This window comes from Pezoporus occidentalis, unplaced genomic scaffold (genome assembly GCF_034315485.1).
Source record: "Pezoporus occidentalis ecotype Australia unplaced genomic scaffold, CSIRO_AGI_Poc_V1 ctg8, whole genome shotgun sequence".
NCBI classification, from domain to species: domain Eukaryota; kingdom Metazoa; phylum Chordata; class Aves; order Psittaciformes; family Psittacidae; genus Pezoporus; species Pezoporus occidentalis.
Window position 1 is genome coordinate 9,670,126 of NW_026916158.1, and position 19,586 is coordinate 9,689,711.

Sequence of the window (19,586 nt, forward strand, 5' to 3'; positions counted from 1 at the left end):
TTTTCAAAATGGCTGAACTTCAGAAGTTTAAGTGTGCTTCCATGATAGTTTTGTGTTTTGAATATGGATGCAAGCTTTTCCGTAATGGTTTTTGCTTTCATTACAGATGGGGTTTGAGAAAGAAAAGTTAAAAGCAGTGGAGATTTCTGTAAGGATTTTCTAGAGGAACTGGATTCCATGGACCTGGAGTGTTAGTCCAGTTCCCAAATGACGGGAGGAGCTCAAGTGTTTTGCCAGATTGTTTTTGCAGTGTTATGAAACCTTAGTCCTATTCAAAAGGAGAAAGTGTGATTTGAGGACTAGGTTATTGATATTAATCATATAAATATGTCTAGCCTAAACTGGGGTATGGGTGTGCTTGTCTGCTAGCTGCTAAGGTATATTTATCCGTGCTTGCTTACCTGACTCCATAGATAATTACAAAGAGGTCAGTAGTCTAAAATACTGCATCAAAAGATCTTTTTTTGCTATCTGTTGCCCTTAGAGCAGTGTCAGAGACAAGCCTCTGCACTTCTGTGAGTACTGCAGTGCTTTCTGAGCCAGCCACCTGATTGAGCTACAAAAAGTGGAGAGAGAGAGAGAGAGACAGTAGTCATGTCTCTTCAGTCTTAATGCTGTCCTAAATGCATGTGCTTTGTTCATCACACAGTGAATCACAAGAGATTTCATGCCGTGAGAAAGGTCTGTGGCAGTCTTTTGAAATCTGCCATAGCTGTTTATGTGAGCCTAAAAAATGTGGAATAGCAAGCAGTCCTTAAAACTGTATAAGGTTGAAAAACTAAATTCTTCTGTGGAAATCTGCTCTAAAATATCCTTTTACAAACTTGTAGGTATAGATCTTTGATTTCCAATCAAGAGGAGGAGATCACTAAAACTCAGTGGGGGTAGTAAATCACATTAGTCCTCAGAGTACATTTCAAGCAATTTAAATTATCTGAACATTTCTTTTTATTACAGATGATTCTTGCTGTCTTTGTACTTCTGTGGATTTCAATCATAATGTAACATGAATTGATTTCTGTCCCTGGGAGCTAATGACAGACCCTGTTTCTTTGAAATGCTCAAATTGGTTATACTGTGTATCTTATGCAAAGCCAAAGGATAGAGCTAGCACCTAGACATGGAGGTCAAAACCAAATCTCTTTGTTGGCTTCCTGGTGATTTCAAATCCACTGAAACGGATAAGACAATTTGAGTAAGTGTGCATCAGTAAAAACCCATGTGATCCTAAGCAGTGAATTTTATGTTCTCCGCATTCAGGGCTATTGCAAGTAAAACTTTGTTCCCCAATAGAGGCTAAGCAGATTTAATGCAAGATGCTGGGTGTTTTCTCTTTATTATCTTTACTCCCACTCTGCTCAGCACCTGGGGGGTTGGGATCTTAGTTAGGAATTGCTGGCTAACATGGCTATTACTGGAAAGCTTCTATCTGAGCAGAGCGACTGAAAATCAAGTCTGATTCATTTTATTTATTTTTTTTTAGATTAAGTGGCATTGATTTTGTTCTGCCTTACATTGCTGGAGAAGTTTGGGTGCTGATGTTTGGTTTTGTCAATGGAAATATTATATAAGTTACTTCCTTAGTGTCATGTCTTTTTCTTCTTCTCAGCCTCAAACAGTAAGGGCATTCCCAGAGCTCCTAAGCGGGCACCCTTTTCCGTCCTCCATATCCCTCTCATTGTAATCATGCTTCCCCTGTGCCTTTTCATTCATACTATCTTTGCCACTAGGCCATCTTCAGTCCATGAACTCTTCAAAAAACATGACTGTATTATATAATCCATCTGCTCTGATTTAAATACAGTTATTCTGGTTCAAGATGGCATAGATAAGTGTAAGATATAGTCTTTGGATCTTAATGCATGAATAAAGTCCAAATCAAGCAATTAAAGGATTCAAAGTATTTATCATGTTTTAAACTTCTTTTTAAACCATCAGGGCACGCAGTGTATTGTAGCAGAGCACAGTCTGAATCCATTTTGATTAGTAGGTAGTAGGAAATACATTGACAGTTGTTTTTCTGATTATTTACGTCATCGTTTTGCAAGGTAAGTAGTAGCTGGAAAAGGGACCATGAATTTCTGCTTTCTCCAACCTACTAATCATTGTTAGTGTGCTAATAACATGTCGTTTTTATGCTTGCCTTTAACAGCTCAGAAAAGCACATTATGCCAGTTTTCACAATACAGATACCTTGTGCCGATATCTGTAATCGCCAGAAATGTCAGAGGCATGCCCATGTAACTGCATGCTCTCATTTTATTTTTTCCAGGTTTATTCCAATTTATAGGGGACCAAGTCATACATACAAAATACAAAGGCTGACAGAATCCACATGTTACTCATTCAGAATACAAGCAGTCAATGATGCTGGGGAGGGACCTTTCTCAGACATATGTACCTTCTGCACAACTAAGTCAGTCCCACCTGCAATCAAAGGTATGTAATAGATTTTTTTACCTATATATAAGTAACATGTAATTATTAAAGTAATTGGTGTGTATACAGTGAGTTTGTAAGGGTTAGCCTGAGTATGCAATAGCACGTGAAAAATAAGTTTGTGCTGCTTGTGTATTTCTGTGAATAGTCAAGTTATATTATGGTGGGAAACTAAATTACCACCAAAATATTCATAAAAACACTATATATGTTGCACCAACCACTGCTTTTACACATAAACTGTTAAAATGCTGCTGCTAACAATAGTGTTTACCAGGGATTGCTCTGGATTGCCACAGCACTTCTATAAGGAATGTAACAGCTGTAGTATATATGTATACTTACCAGCTTAAACATTAGTAAAGTTTAATGTTGGTTTTAGTTGTGTAGATGATGTTTAGCATGGAACTTTAGTGTTTATTTTTCCTTTAATGTATAAAATTAATTATGATACTTCACATACATGAAGTGTTAGATTTAGAACTCACTTAGCTTGTGTTCCTCTGGAATAACAAAAGGCCTAATTAAATAAGTTTTATAATGGAATATCTTTTACTGTGTGTAAATTTTGGCCTAAGTAATTTTGTTCCTCCTTTCCAAGGAGAACTACTGCAAAGGTAGCGGATTCTCTGTATCAGCTGGCAGATAAAGTGAGCTGGAATCAAATGCACCCTTTTTTCCCTCTATGTTTGAGACTCCTTTGTCAAGCAGTACCATTTGCTGTGAGAAGTGGCAACTCTTAGCTTGTCAGAGAGGTTTCATTTGTTCTGCTGTATTTAAAATTTGGCTTTGGTGACTTTTGACACCATTTGTAATCAGAGATTTAGAGAAGGGAGAACACTGCTGGGGTGCAATTTCCTCAGTCCCTAGGTTAGCTGCTCTGAATTTCCCACAGGAGGAACAACACTTGAGTACAGAGAGGACATTGGGAGACTGGCTTCACTATACTAAAATCAGCATATGCAAGAATCCCATCTCTGTTTCTACTTGAGTATCCTTTGGGGTTTGGCTTTTGCTTCAGTGCTGTTTCTATAAGAAGTTACCTGTATGTATGTGTTTGGTGTAAAGTTTGAGAGTAAATATACTCGCCCAGTGGTGAATTGTTATGATTCACTCTTATTAGCAGTTGTGAGCTATGCTGCCCAGCAAAGCAAAGAGAGCTCATGCTAGATGAACCAGGCTGGTGTAGGTGATAGTAGCAGGGAGGGTGCGCTTCGCAGCTTTAGTGTATGCGAGTTGTCGGAGTGACTGGGCACAAGCACATGTCACTTGTAGATGCCAAGTCCATGTTGTCATTGCTTCTCTTAACTGCACTAAATGCATAAAACTATAGCACAGGGATGTGCTGTAGTCACATTTTCATTTTGCTGGGTAGAAATCCATTTTATTAAATTCAGATCTCACCTAGGTTTTGGTTTTGAGCTCCCTGCCTATTTAGTTTCTCTTAAATATGACTCATACCCTCAACTGAATATCAAGCAGTTAATACGGTGCAAATACCACGTCATGTGTGGGCTGGGACCGCAGGTACATGACAAAACACTGGCTGTAATGGGGAAAAGGGCAAAACAAAAATTGCATTAGTGAACACTGCCAAAGGGAGGCAATGCTACAGGGAAAAGAGATCCGTTGAGGCAAAATTATGATGTTGATTCCTGTCTCTGTTTGGAGCAATACAGAGGAATGTACGTGATAAACTTAATATAGTTTTTCATGCACGTGTTTATTCTCCTATAAAATATCCTAATCGCTCACTTAGTGATGCCAACCCTGAAATAGCATTATTTTTAATAGCAGTCAAAAATCTATGTGTATTGGAGTGAGGGATGTAAGAAGGAGGGAAAATAATTGAGAGTGTTGTTGTCAGCTGAGATGCAGTCATCTATTATCAGTCTCTCGACACTGGCAGATGTGCAGAGAGAAGCAAATGGATATTGATTACATTTGGGTCCCCATATGATTCATGTGTTCCTCTTGGGTGGTAACAAATTAGTCTAAAATTCATGTAATGTATGCAGCAGCATTTGTTTCTTTGATAGACACTCTAGTTGTCTGTTTTCGTAGGGTTGGGAAGCTAGATTGCCGTTAACAAGCTCATGTCCTTGCATGTGCACATGTTAACCACTTGGTAGAGTATTCAGCGCCATTGTTTCTCCCAGTTCTGGCTTTTTGTCATGTTCTTGCTTACTGTGTCTGATCAGGAGGTTGGTGGACCTCGGATGCTGTCGCAGTTGTTTTGATGTCTTCCAGTGGCAGATGCTTAATTGTACATCTAAACATGCTGCTGCTGTTAGTGCTCTGCTCGGCTCACCTGCAGGCTTGCTGTTGGGCATAGTGCAGCATCTTTTGGCTTTCAGCTGATGAAAGGCCTTTCTCCCAAGGACAGCAGCATTGTAACAGCTGACTGAATTTCTTTAGAGTTCTAGTGAAAGTCCTGGTCTAAGCCTGGCTGGAAATAGCACATCTGATCATCTGAATGTCAGGCTCAGAAGCAGATGTGAGTCCAAGTCTTTAAAATTATGCTTATAACTTTTATTTCCTAGGCTGAACTTAATCTCTAATACAGAGGATTATTTAGCTTCCCTTTTCACATCCCTTCTATTTTTCCTGAATGAAGTGTTTGATATTATTTCTCTCTTTCAATGATGTGAAGCATGAGAGGAATACAGAGGCATCTCCACTGGCACGGGTGTTTGGTCAGAAGTTCATGAAACTGCTGCTTCTGTTAACAATAGTGTAATTTGTGTGTTTGTTTCTGCTTTGAAAAGATCAGTGTACAGCACTGCAATTGAATTTTAAAAGTTCAAAGTTTTCTATCATGTCCACTCACACTTTCCAGCAGCTCACATAACTGACAGGTGAGACATGGTCTAACAGCTGGCTCTCCTTCTGCAGAAGTGAACTGGATCCTGCAATAAACATCTTAGGAGCTTGTTAATCAGCTCCGAATTTCACTCAGTTTTCCGTGGATAGTGTTTGTTATTGTTCAGTACCACAAGAATCTTGTGCTTAATCAGGCAAGACTGTGGTGAAATAAATGAGATTTTTGAGTGACTTTCAAGTTTTGCTTCTTTCATCCAGCAATGATGGCAATTTGATGTTTTGGCCACATAAATATGGTGTAGAATATCATAGAATCATAGAATAGTTAGGGTTGGAATGGACCTTCAAAGGTCATCTAGTCCAATCCCCTGCAATGAGCAGAGACATCTTCAATTAGACAAGGTTGTCCAGAACCACATCCAGCCTGGCCTTGAATGTCTCCAGGAATGACACATCTGCCACCTCTCTGGGCAACCTGTGCCAGTATTTTACCACTCTGGTTGTAAAAAATTTCTTCCTTGTGTCCAGCCTGAATCTCCCCTTTCTTACTTTAAAACCATCTCCGCTTGTCCGTTTGCTACAGGCCCTGTTAAAAAGTTTCTCCCCATCTTTTTTATAGGCCCCTTTTAAGAAATGAAAGGCTGCAGTAAGGTCTCCCCAGAGTCATCTCTTCTCAAGGCTGAACAACCCCAACTGTCTCAGCCTTTCCTCGTAGGAGAGGTGCTCCATCCCCTGATCATTTATGTGGCTCTCTTCTGGATCCTCTCCAACAGGTCCATATCTTTCCTGTACTGAGGGCTCCAGAGCTGGACACAGTACTATAGGTGAGGTCTCACCAGAGCAGAGTAGAGGGGCAGAATCAGCTCCCTTGACCTGCTGGTCATGCTTCTTTGAATGCAGCCCAAGATACAATTGGCCTTCTGGGCTGCAAGCACACATTGCTAGCTCATATCCAGTCTTTCATGCACCAGTACCCCCACGTCCTCTTCAGGGATACTCTCAATCCCTTCATCCCCCAGCCTGTACTGATACTGGTGGTAATGTCCCAAAGGTCTTTTTTTTAAATGTTCTCATATATATTACAGTGCACGTAAATGAATACGATTTCAATGCCATCTTTGTATTAAATGCTGACGCATTTCATTTTATTGTAGCTCCTCGAGTGACACAGATGGGAGGAAATGCCTGTGAAATTACCTGGGAAATCGTCCCACCCATGAAAGGAGATCCTGTTGGTTATGTTCTGCAGGTACTGGTTGGAAGAGAATCTGAATACAAGCAGGTACGAAAGCAGTCTCGTTTTAATATTGCTAAATTGATGAGATAGAGGAAATATTTTTGAACATTTGCTGTGCTGCTTTGTTCTACTGTATTCAATTGCACCCTATGGTGATGTGTCAAGGGAACTTTGGTAAAGGCTGAGTCAAAATTAAGGGCTGTAGTAGGTTGGGGTTTCCCCTGAGGAGGTATATAGAACATGGTTTTCTATTGAAGTGATTTGCACTCTGTCCATAACTAAACTATTTCTAAAGGAACTAACCTTTGAAAAGCTACGGTTCTGACCACCCATGCTTTCTTCTCAACTGATAACCAGCTGTGGAAAAGAGGGAGAGTTCCACTATTTCACCTTCTCAGAAATCAGTTTTGCCCATCAAAATGAGTTATCTTCATCATGAATGTGGGTGCTGTCTCAGCACTGGGTCACATCACTGACTTACTGTCTGTCAGCTAAGCTGCAGTAGCTATGTGCATGCTCATAGCTCCTATTATGTGAAAAGAAGATGAAATACATACATGTCTTTCAGTGATTTTTCTGGCTAATGCATTTAACTTTGCTGTGGCATGGGTGCAGTCACTTACCGCTATTTAACTGAAAACTAATGTTAATGATGTTAACCTAATTGAAGTGCAAGCCTTAAATTTACTTTAAATCTGTTTTGTTCCCTGCAAGTGAGTATATATTTTGCATGTGTATCTCAAGGGACATATTATATTAGAAAAGTTTTGCAAATTGTTTTCAAGTGTTGCACAAATGAAAAATATTGCAGCTTTTCAGGCTATTAAATACACCCATGAGAAAAAACAGTGTCCTAAGTGACTGGAGTTTCTGTTGCAGTTGCCAGAGCATTTTGCAAGATCCAGGGATAGTACAGCTGGATAAGGAGATAAATACCTGCATGAAGTAATTTTTTATGTCCCACTGTCATGGAAATAAATGCAACAAATAGCTATTTCAAGCTATTTATGGGCTGTGCAGGACTTCATATCACATGTTGGGTCACTCGTCCTCAGACGTTTTCCTCTTCACTCACCTTCCAGGACACAGCTGTCTCTGTTCTGTGACACAAAATCATAGAATATCTTGAGTTGGGACCAATAAGGATGACATGTTTTACACCACCCCAGATGCAGATGTTTCGTAGAATAAAAATCCACTTTTAAAACCCCTCTTAAAATTGAAACTTTTCAACTAATCAACATGTAAAATTCTCTGTTACAATGCTGTAATTCTATCGTCAGATCACTTTGCAGCAATTTAAAGGCAACTATTTAAGGGAAGATATTAAACAGTTTAAATAGGAAGGCATGTTAAAACCCCATGGATTCTTTGTGTCTACTCCCAGTTGATTCACTTCAGATGAATACTGCTGATAGATGACCAAAACCAGTTTCTTCATTTTGTCTTAAACCACTGATCTTGTAAAAGTTTATGAGTGTAATTTCATATGCAGCTATATCCTGGAGCAGAACAAACCAGTGAAACGGTAAAGCATTTACAAACATCACCATCTGTAGATGTGACTATGCACAGCAGAATTAAAGATGATGATGCTTGTCAATCTATTTTTTGTGTAGGGAATGGGAGAATGTTTGAGATACGTTTGTGTTTCTCCCCCAGGAAATTTTACAATGATGTTTGTGTTCTGGCAAAGATATTTGTTATTCTGACAAACTTACTAGGAATATGACAATATGACTATTGTGATACTAGCTTATGCCTTTTAAACTGGTGTGATGGCATTTTATTGACAAGAATGTTGTATGCTTTACATAGTAGATTTTAGTCTTTTCATCCAAATAAAGGCTTGGAAAAGGAAGATTCTATCATCATGAAAACTGAGAACTTTTTAATGATGATTGTGTTTGGGTTTTCAAACACAGCTATATTCTGTGGCTAGTTGTGCACATGGTGTGGCACAGTGTCAAGCACAGAGTCTCCCTGGACTTGATAAGAAAGCTTACAGAAATCCTTAAGAAGCACAAATGTGACACTCAATTCCTATTGCGGAAAAATTTTACATTACAGATCTTGACCCAGCTCTTTGCTAGGAAGACTTTTAGAAGGTGCAGAATGTGATGTTCTGCCATATTAATTTCATTAATAGAAGAAAAACTTCATCTGGGTTCTTTGTGCTGATTAAGCATGAAGTAGTCTGCTTCAGCTTATTCTGGCACAGGGTCAGGTGCCTGCTAAAGTAGCCATGTTTCACTTCCCTTATTCACACAGCATGGCTCCTTAGTACACAGCGCTGATTTTTCTGGAACTGCCTGTAAATCAGTATAAAGTAGGGCATGGTAACACCTCTCTAGTGTGTTTTGGCTCTAAAGTGAATAAATATAGAAACCTAATTATGAAATAAAACATTAATAGGAGGAAACAAAGCTTGAGCTCCTTGTAAATCTGTTGCTGCATATGCCATCCTAGCAATGAAACTCTTGAGAGATGAACACCTAGGAGCAGACCACTGCTCTGTACTTGCACCTCGCTTATGTTGTAGAAGCAATTTCAAGTTACAGAAAATACTCTTCATTAATTTATAAAATAAACTAAATCACTTTAGCATTCCCTTCTCCTGCTGTGACATTAAGCATTTACATGCTTTTGGGCAAAGCTATAGTTTCTCTCTAGATCATCGCACCTGAGCTGAGCTCCCTCCCCTGGTAACCCAATGTATGCAGCCCTCTACATCGCAAAAGTCACTGCTGTCCCACAATTTGTCGGAGCAGAGTTAGTATCAAAGTACTCGAAAGCTCTGTGTTTTACAGACTCATGTATACCTGTCCCTGTCCTCCTCTGGGGGAACATATAAATGTTTCTCTGATGAGAATTGTCTGAAAAACTGGATTTGCAGAAGCTAAACGCATAACATTGTGTTCCCTACAAAGTGTGTTCAACAAAATTCTCAAGCGATGCGTTCCTTTTTGTGTCTTTGTTAGTTTTATCTATTTGAATACTTAAAAAAAGGATTGACATATGACAGCTCTTTGTAGGAAATCAATTTTTCCTTTTTTATGAATCAGGATGTAAATCACAGATGCCTCCAGGAATCAGTGCCCCAAATTTGTTTTTCTGTTTCTTGCACTTTCATCTAGCAAAACTTAGTCAGAACTTACCTTTAAAGCATGTTAAAATCATCTCCAGCTTTGCATAGTTTTAATCTGGAATGTGGGGAGTGGGATGGGTTGTGCAGCGTTAGCAGGAGTTGAAGCTTTGGATAGCAGTTGTAACAGTCGCAGCCTAAGTTTTAGTTTAGTTCCCCAGCTGAGCAGCTCTGGGCATTGAATCACTGAGGAGCCAGCTCTTAGTAAGAGCTGACCACAGGAAATGAGAGCTGAGCTTTAAAGCTTATCCTTAAATTGTTTGCCAGTGAGGCAAAATGTTCTTACATTGGAAATTTCTGAGAATTTGGAGGCAGTGGTGTTTCATCGGCTTCTGTCACATCTCCTCTGGGAGAAAACGTTCTCTTTTCTGCTTTCCAAAGAAGAAAAGATACGGGTGGGATACACTGGGTGTGTAGAAAAAATCCAGCAATGCAGTGCGAAGCCTGCTGGGGTCTGCACTGAGGTGGATGCCTGGGAGAACGCAGTTGGCTTAACAAGCTCTGATTTTTATTAGTTTTTCTTTGTTTCAGACTCAGTAGACGCACAGTCTCTGAAATGCATTTGGTGTGTTGTTAATCTGTATAAAGCTCTAATCAGCTAAAAATGGGGTTTCCCTCTCTCTTTAAAATAGGGAGTCAAAGGCACTTGTGCTGGTTGCATGCCGAAGTGCAACATACTTGTACAGTACACACTGGCATGTGTTGTTAGTGCTACTTGCACTCAGTATTTTCTCTGCCTCCAGATGCCAGTTTTGTGTCATCAGATGGAGCAAATAATTTTCTTTTGGTAGTTTTTCAGTGCAGCCCACCTTGCAGAAATTGATCTGAGGGACTCTTGTGTCCTTTGTTCAAGGGACAAGGCTGTCAATGCAGCTCCTAAGGGTTTATGAGCATCTCAACAGTGGAGTGAGTGAATCTGATTTTGAGTTTGGATAGAATAACAACTTAGTTTCTGAAAGAAAAATCTGTCAGATGGCGTAGAAGAAATTAAACCTTTTAAGCGGGCATGCTTTCTAAATAGATTGAAACCTGCCTCTAATTCTTGATCTTCTTATATCTCAATTTTCACCATACAAAATAGGCTTTTATTAATTATGAAGTACACTGGTCATTGCAATGGAGTACAACAACCAGGTAAAGTTATTTTACGCTTGCGGTGTGTTGCTTATAGGGCAGTCGTGGCTGTCATTTTTATTATTTGGAAAAGATGAAGAGGGGGGTGGAATTATTTAATTACATTGGTGAAATTGAGAAATACTTGCCTACAGGAATTCTCTGAGCTGTCCAGCTTGATCAGTAGGATCAGATGCCTAAGAGGCTTCAGCAGCATTTTATTACTTGTGATGATATTCTCACTGAGGGAGCCAGGCAAAAAGCTCATCATGTTTTTATTCTGTTCTCAGGTGCCTATACAGAAAACCTGTTTTTAGGAAATGAAAGTGATAAATTGGCTAGCCACTTCACTTTGACTTGTTTTCCATCAAAGCATAATGTGCTACATGGAAAAAAAGTATGCTGCTTTGTAAGTTGAGTTCATATTTGTGCAGCAAATTTAAAGACCTTGTACAAAATTGTCAATTTTTTTTTTCCTCTGTTTAATAAAACACGTGAAGTCCATTAACAGAGTGTAACTGTTCACAACCAAGCATGTATCTTTGTGCTGAGGGCATCCTGCGTTGGCTTACCCTGGTCCTATAGATTCTACTGCAGCCAATAGTGTCTTCAGGGCACTTGCTGCAGCCAGTTGTGGAGGATGCAGGAGCTACTGTCGGAAGTGAATGACAACTAAGCATAGTAATTTTTTACTCAGTACTAAGAAAGAACTAGGTCCCTTGCAGGAACTTTAAGGTCCCTTCCAACCCCAAACCATTCTGTGACTAGTGGATATTAGTTCATGTATTCAATGTACTTTCATTGGTTTTTCAAGCTTTCTTTAAAGATACACTTTTCTCTCACTTGACTGTCTGGCCTTTTTCTGAAAAGTGCTGTTGAGTAGCTGGCTTAAGATAACTTGGTCAGGTAGCTGGCTTGAGTGAACTTGGTCATCTATATTTATTAGACTGGCCTCTGATATAGCCAGACAGCCTCCAGTTACACTGGTATTCACCACCTTGACAGCACAAAACAAGTGAAAAATAAAAACCCAAAACAATTAACTGGACAGGTTTTCTCATTGCAGAGACAGGTTTGTATATATCCCATCCCTGGGGGAGTAGTTAAATGTAGCATCTGTTACATGTAATTTACGAAGCTTAGATTGTAAATTTTTTATTAAATATCATTATTTGGATTTTACTGGATCTTTATTTTGATTTAGAAGTGGTCATATTGGTTGCAAAGGCTCATTTATGGCAAAGACATGTATTACTGATTATACATCTTGAAATGAAGTTGTTAATTGCAACAGCACCAGAAAACCTACCTTGTTTACAGTTGTTTTCTAGGATAGATGTTTTGAGTCTCAGAGTCTAAAGAAATGGGAGGTAGGTAATTCCTCCAAATAGAAGAATCCTGACTCTGATTCTGTGGAAGAGCACATCCTTTTTTAATGACTTGCTGAACCTACATTTATGTGTCAAATGCATGCAACTTTTCTTTGTATGATTATTTGTATTTGGGAGTAAACTGAGGTATTAACCAGCTACAAGATGTAGCATTGATGGTGGAGTAGGTGGAGTGCATTTGCCCACAACAGGTGGGTATTATAAATGGAATTGCCATTGGAAAACTGAGAAACAGAGATGTTCATGGGATGAGGTATGCTTTGCAAACAGATGTTTCAACCTTCATGTTATTTCTGTGGACCACTACAGCAACTTGTGGTTTTGCTTTCCCTGCAATTACTGTATTACCATAACTTAATGACTCACTTCTTGTTGGCACTGGGAAGACAGGCAAAGACAAGGAAGGCGACATAAAGGATGTCCATAGCTGTGGTTAATCACACAGGTTTATGTATTAATTTGCTGCATTCCCATCACTTAAGCTAGAGTGAACTTCGTGTGAATGCTGAGCATATTTGAGGAAGGTAACATAACTTTGTTTAAACATTGCTTCTTGACTTATGCCTGGGGGCCAAGAAACCTGAGCCAGTTAGAGGACTTCCACTTAGTCCAGAAATTCAGTCCCTGTCATTCAAACCATATTTGGAAAAATTGTGAGAGTTTTGTGAAAGACTTTTAAAGAAGTTTTTCTAAAAGGTTCTCTGAACTGTGAAAGGGGGGGAGAGAACAAATGGAAGAAAAACATGAACCTTCCGTCCCAGGCCTTCTCAAGAAATCAGTGACTGGCTTGTTAACTGAGGGATGAGTCTCAGGGGCAAGCATGGGCAGGAAAGCTGGACTTTTTAACTGGTGTTTAGCCAAGCATGTCTCTTCTTTTTCCTTCTGTGTTTCTTACTCCAGAGTAATGCACAGGAAATCCTCTATCATCTCATGTTTAATTTCCCTCTTGTTACCCCTTTCAAAGTTGATTCCTTACCTCTGGGAGGGCTGAGATGCTCTCAGCCGTCTGCTCCTGCAGCGAGGAGAAGGAAACTGGCTAAATGAGCAGAGGAAGAAGTATCTGAAGTTCAGGATTGTTTGTTTTTTTTTTTCCAGCAGACTCTTTGTGGCATTTTTAACTCCTTCAAACACCAGTTTCAACAACCCTCACTTATATAAATTGTTGACTGGTTATTTGTTTTCAGAGTACGCAAATGTTTCCAGTGGTCTTTTTCCATTTAAGTCACAAAACTGTCTCTTAGATACTCATCTCTCATATTGTGACTCGTGCTCTGAGTCATGTGGTACCTACATTTGATTAACATAAATATGTGATGGGTTTGGATTGCTAAAGAACCAAATGCAGTGCGCCCCAGAGGAGCATTTTTATACCTTAATAATATTTTATTGTTTCCATAATTCTGAAAGTGTGATTTCTGTAAAGATTCTGACTCTTGAGGGAAATGTGAGGGAAAGTATGTTAAAACAGTATTTCTAACCAATTTTACGATTATGCAGTGGATGTCTTCCAATGGCCTTAGTTTGCAGGGGCCAAACACAGTGCTTATTCCTTAGATGTATTTTAGGCATATAGTCACATTTTAAGGATACAGAAATATGTTTATGGTATTTATCATACCCACAAAAGATGAGTAATTCTTATGGTTGATACATTTTTGAGTCTTGTCTGTCTTTGCATATATTGACTCTGTTGAATGCTTTGCAGTGAGACTTCTCATGGTTTGGACATCTCTTGATGGATTGAGGCTCCCTTAGTGGCTCTTGCTGCTCAGAACAGAGCCTTCTGCCCACGATGTTTCCCCTCACTCTGGTGCTGAAGGCTCCTCTCTGGAGATGTTACTAGTTTTTTAATGGCCTGAAGCTGTTAAAGGAGGAGGAGGCTGGCTTGTTCTTTGTATTTGACTGTGCTTGCTGTTTTGTTTTGAAGGTGTACAAGGGAGAAGAGACCACATTCCACATCTCAGGCCTTCAACTCAACACAGACTATCGGTTTCGCGTCTGCGTCTGCCGCCGGTGCTTGGATACCTCACAGGAACTTAGTGGACCTTTCAGCCCATCCGTTGCCTTTATGCTTCAGCGTAATGAGATCATGCTTTCAGGAGAAATGGGAAGCATAGATGATCCTAAGATAAAAAGCATGATTCCTACTGATGAACAGTTTGCAGCCCTCATCGTTCTTGGCTTTGCAAGTTTGTCAATCATATTTGCCTGTATATTACAGTACTTCTTTATGAAGTAGGGGATTCAATGGAAGTTTGAGATACAAATTTAACTAATGCTACGCATTATAATCCCACATTTATTCAGATACTCCTTTTTTTTTGAAATCCTTTTGTTCTACCATACATTTTATATACTTCTTGTTTTTACAGTTCTAGCTTGAAGAAAGATAAATCAGTGTTTTGGTGCACCTTTTTGAAATTCAAAACTTGGAAGTGGTCAAACTGGAGAAACAAACCAACCAGACACCAAATGCAAGGTTTTTTATTTTTTCCTCTACAGATTCAAAATTGTCACCGATTTGTCTTTTCAACGTTGTTTTGGGTTTTTTTCACTGAAGTTCATACAGTCTCTTATTTTACCTTACTATTTAGGAAATTTTAATCATGAGTCACTTTTTTGTCTCTTCTTTTTCCTTCTAAACATTAGTCACAAGTGTGTATAGTGGCAAGACTAGAATACAGTGTTAGTCAACAGTACCGAGTTTTCCTTGAACAGTATTAGCCATGTTGCCTATGAGTTATTCACTACTTTTGCCCCATTTTTCTCAAGGCAAAATCTAAGTTATTTTAACTGTGTAGTGCATTTAAATCGGAACAATATCCTGCAGCTTAAAAACTTTTTTAATTATCTGTTACTTTTACAGTTACAACACTATAAACTGCCTGTGTAAGAAATCAAATAACCAAATTGCATATAAATTATGAAGCATTATAGATTTTTTTACCATTTTGATTCCTAGCAGTAATTTTAAGTAAGAGGGCATTGTGCAATAGTTAGTTATTCCCATGTTCAGCTATTTAAAAGCTGCTTTAGCTTGTTTGTTCGTCACTGTATATAACTATTCCTTATCTAATACTAGATATTATTCTATTATGTTCAGCCTGATTTATATGATTATTGCTGGTGACGGCTTACTGCCTCTACTGAATTAGGTGAGATTTTCACTCAGTGTAAGCAAACTTTACTGTTGGTTGATCTTTTTTTATTCCTGTTATTTTTTGGAGGGGTATCCATTTTATGGAACTTTCTTGGAGGTATCAGAAATTAGGTCTGTCTATTTTAAATACCTTAAATGGGTATCTACGCTATTCTTACCACAGGGCTGATTGAAATAATAACTTGGTACATGGCAAAATTCAGATGAGAGTCTCGCAGGAAGAGTAGTCCCTGCTCTGATGGGAGCATGTGCCCCTCCCGCCTGCCCCTTCCCAGACACATATTTTAATTCATCAAGATACTAGATTTTTAACTTTGGAGTCATTGGATTATTTATATTAAGTCAACATTGTGCAAGTACCTCAGGGACATAAATGAGCTGGAGGTGCAAATAGATTCCAAAAGGGTGCAACAGACACAGTGTATTTCCCTGCCTCTTGTTTTTGTATATTTTTGCTACTTGGTTTTGCTTTTGTCCTAGCTATTTTGTGCTCTTGTCTCCATTGTCTTAAGATTCAGTGTCCTGTACTAGCATAATATTCCCTTAACCAAAGTAATGGGGAAGAAACAACATTATTTTTTGTTTAGGTTTATTTATACTATATACTGCATACAGTACTTTAAATACCAATTACAGTGCAATCTTTTATTTATTGTAAAAAATAAAATAAAAAGTGTACTTATGTACTAATCCCCCTCTCCACCCTCCCCATAGCATGTTATATTTTGTCTGTTTTATACTGTTGTACTTAGGTCAACTTTTTACCTGGCAGCATTCCTAGTAGTATTAATCTTCTTACATTTTCTTGTGTTTTTGAAGATGGGAGCATCTAGTACATTAAATGCCAAAAAAAAGAAAAAAAAAAAAGAAAAGAAAAAAACCATTACCAGTGATTCAAACGTTTACATGTATCCAAAAACATAATCATCTCTGGAAAGAAAGTGCTAAGATCAATGAATTATTCTGTGTGCCTCTCTAGATGTAGCAGATATTAGAAACGTTCTGTATTTTGTTATTGACTATAATTAGTTTAATTTAGCATTGCAAACTAATGGTATTGAGCTAAATATATATATTTTTTTGGTTTTGCCAAAGTCATGGCTTGTCAAATTTATTTACATCTTATTTAAAATTATTTGTGATACAAAACTTTGTGACCTTGCATCTGTATTTTGTGAGCAAAACATATACAGCTGTTTTCAGTGGAGGGGAAAGAGAGTATTTTTTCAAACAATGAAAAAACTGCTAGTTTGGAAACCCAGAAATTTTAAGAGATTCCCTTTTTTATTTTTGTTCCAGCAGTGCTGCTATGAAGTCCAAGCTTGACACCTTTAAAAAAAAAAAAGAAAAAGAAAAAAAAAAGGAAAAAAATATACCCACCTTGCTCTAGATGATTTGATCAATTTTGATCTTGAAAGTTTGAAATACAAATTGTGCTAAAAGTGGTGAGCAGAAGCAATCAGTTACTCTTGAAGCATTTCTGTCACTGCTACATTGTTTGTTGTCCCTTATAATCAATGCTACCGAGAACACCCAGTCCAACCCTGAGATTATCTGAGCAAGTATTCTGTAGGAGTTGGGACAGGCCCTTAGTGAGTTTAATTTGGCATTATTTTTAGTTTGTATATTCTGCCATAGTGATCTGGTTGTCATTCATATATTGACAAGAAAATAAGGCATCACAGATGTTAAACCATTCCTGTTGTGATTGCTGTTGCCACTGACGTGCCCTTTGCTGATGCCTTTTCCCACACATCCTTACACCCTTTGGTCCAGCAGTATCAGACATTGAATCCAACCCAAGTGCTCTCTGCTATCAAAGAAATAATGAACAACAAAAACAAAGGTAGAATGAAACACTAAATATTTAAAACCCTTAATGGAGGAGAGAGATGGTTTTATATGGTTCTGCCTTTTTCTTCATGAACTTGAAATATTTTCTAATCCTGTTTGTTGGCTACAGTAGCTCAGTATTCAGTGTCATGATTGAAAAAGTGCCCTAACTGAATGTGTATGAATCTTATCCTTGCACAGTTCTTTAAATTGAAAAAAAAATAAAATGTTTTTACCTCACTATGGGAACATACATTCCAAACTTTAAAAAAAAAAAATCATAAGTTTTCTTGTATTGTAAATTTTAGACTATTTCATATGCATTATATTAAAACTGCCATATCAATTTTAATGTATAGATTTTGCAAATACTACACTATGTATGTAAGACTTAACTGTATCTGTAGTGTATATGTAATATATTTATGCCCAATAAATGTTTTAATTCTTTCTGATATTACCAGGACTTTTCTTAATTGAATACAGCCTTTTCACTGTGTGTGGCCCCTTGCTGCAGGTCAGTGGTGCTGCTGCAGCAGGAGCAGAGCCCCCCAGTTTAACATGGGATGTTTCTGATTTGTAAGTGGAACGATTTTTGTGGTGTTTGTGAAGTGTTTGCTGGTGCAGTTAAGCCGTTTGTGGCATCATCTTCTCTTAGACTGTGCTAAACACACCGCAGATTGCTCATCCAGCTCCTGGAAAGCTGAAGTTTAGCCAGGCTGTAACCTGTGCCGTGTATCCAAAGGCTGCTCCTGTTTTGACCTCAGCATCATCCAGGTAAATGTCAAATTCCTTCTCGTGTTAGCTGGTTTCTGTAGCCCTCTGCCTCTTCATCCATGGGAAATCACAGTCCTCTCCCTGGGGCTGCCTAGCCTGGGGCAGTGAGCTGCAACTGCTGCCCCACAGTTTGCTCCCCTTGGTAAGTGAAAGTTTATAGAAATAATCTTAAAGTCAGGTTTCTGTGGTGTTTTAATCACTTATTTTAAATAGCTTGCATGAAAATGTAAGGATGGTAAAAATACACCTAGATCGGTTATCTTTGAAATCAAACACTTGAAATACCAAACTTTTCACTTACTTGCTAATTATGTGCAATAAATTCAATTACTCATCATAAAGAACTGTTCTAGTATGTATACATTTTTCTTGTCAAGCACATTTTTTAAATAGCTTTTCTTTTTCAAATCACTGCATAAATACGACGTCTTGTTTGTTTGTTTAATTAACTGGAATTTACAACATGAGTGGGTTTTCCTAGGGAAATACAGACACTTTTTCACTTGGTTGCTGTGTTTGCTGAAACAATCTGTCTTTAACAAAATCTTTTAAATAATATCTATAGAATACTAATCATCACTTTGGTATCTGAAGAGAATCTTTCCAGTAATCCCTGGTTTACAGTATTGCCATGGGTGTATGCAGCAGTGATGGGGGACAGCTAAAGCCCATGGGAGTGAAGGAGGATTTAGGTGTTTGCTGGTTGAGATCTGAATGTTATTTTGCAAAGTTACAGGCTTGGTGCTGAGGTGCTGGGTCCCTTTTCCACACTGAAACGAAGCAGAGGTGGGTAGATAGCACTAAGTTTCCAATGGATTTTGTTTTATGAGGAAACAGCAAATTCTAGCCGGGCTTGGGCAATGTTATATTTACCAGCATCTCTGCCTGCTTACACCTGTTTGGACAAAAGTATCTGTTTAGAAAAGTTTTGGAACAGAGCAGAGGCTTGTATTTTTAGATATTGTTGAGGCTTTACAAACAACCTTTCAGGTGGCTCTGGAGTTGGATGTGGACTGTGGCACATACTGCAATTTGAGCAATCTCCAGGTCTGCCTGCAGCAGAGTGGTCACCAGGTTTCTATAGCAGCAGCAATTCTCTCTTGGTAATCAAAGAGCCTGTTCATAAAACTAAATGGGTAGGATTTGTTTTGCTTTTGACTTTGTTTTGCGAGTTGGGAGCATGTTTGGGTTAGTGGAGGGGAATTGAGCCCCTTTTAAAGGGGGGTATCTCTGTATGAGAAACAAGTGTATCAAAGTAAGACGTGGTGTGATCTGAGCTGCCCGCTGCCCAGGACAGGTAAGAAAGCAAACCATATTTGGAGGTAACTTCAGTCTGTGCTGTTCACCTCCTGCGGAGCTTTTCCTGCCAGACTCATTCAAGTCTTTGAGTTTTTAAGAGATACTCCAATTGAGCCTACTATAAATAGCACTTGTTTGAAGGGAGGTAGATGTTAACTCTAGCCTTTATGTCAGGGGACCCGGGCACTCCTGCGTGGCCCTCCTGTTTTGAAGCATAGCAGAGGTTCTGAAAGCACCCCTGAAAATTAAATCCTTCAGGAGCTTCAGTGTAGACACCTCCAGGGCATGCTGTATAAAACAGCATCGCCTGAGTTACTCCTGCCTTGTGGGCCAGGGCATCGTTGTTCTCAGTCAGGTGGAGTTGGCTGA

General features: G+C 38.7%; 1 protein-coding gene across 1 annotated transcript in view; it reads left to right on the plus strand.

The window, feature by feature from the left end:
• The window catches only part of FNDC3B (fibronectin type III domain containing 3B), a 212,461-nt gene extending 194,863 nt beyond the window's left edge, over positions 1-17,598 (plus strand). The window contains exons 24-26 of the mRNA XM_062602994.1: positions 2,273-2,439; positions 6,417-6,544; positions 14,076-17,598. Of these exons, the coding sequence (XP_062458978.1) occupies positions 2,273-2,439; positions 6,417-6,544; positions 14,076-14,387 (607 nt within the window). The 3' untranslated portion in view covers positions 14,388-17,598. The remainder of the gene's footprint in view (positions 1-2,272; positions 2,440-6,416; positions 6,545-14,075) is intronic.
• Positions 17,599-19,586: the final 1,988 nt, after the last annotated feature.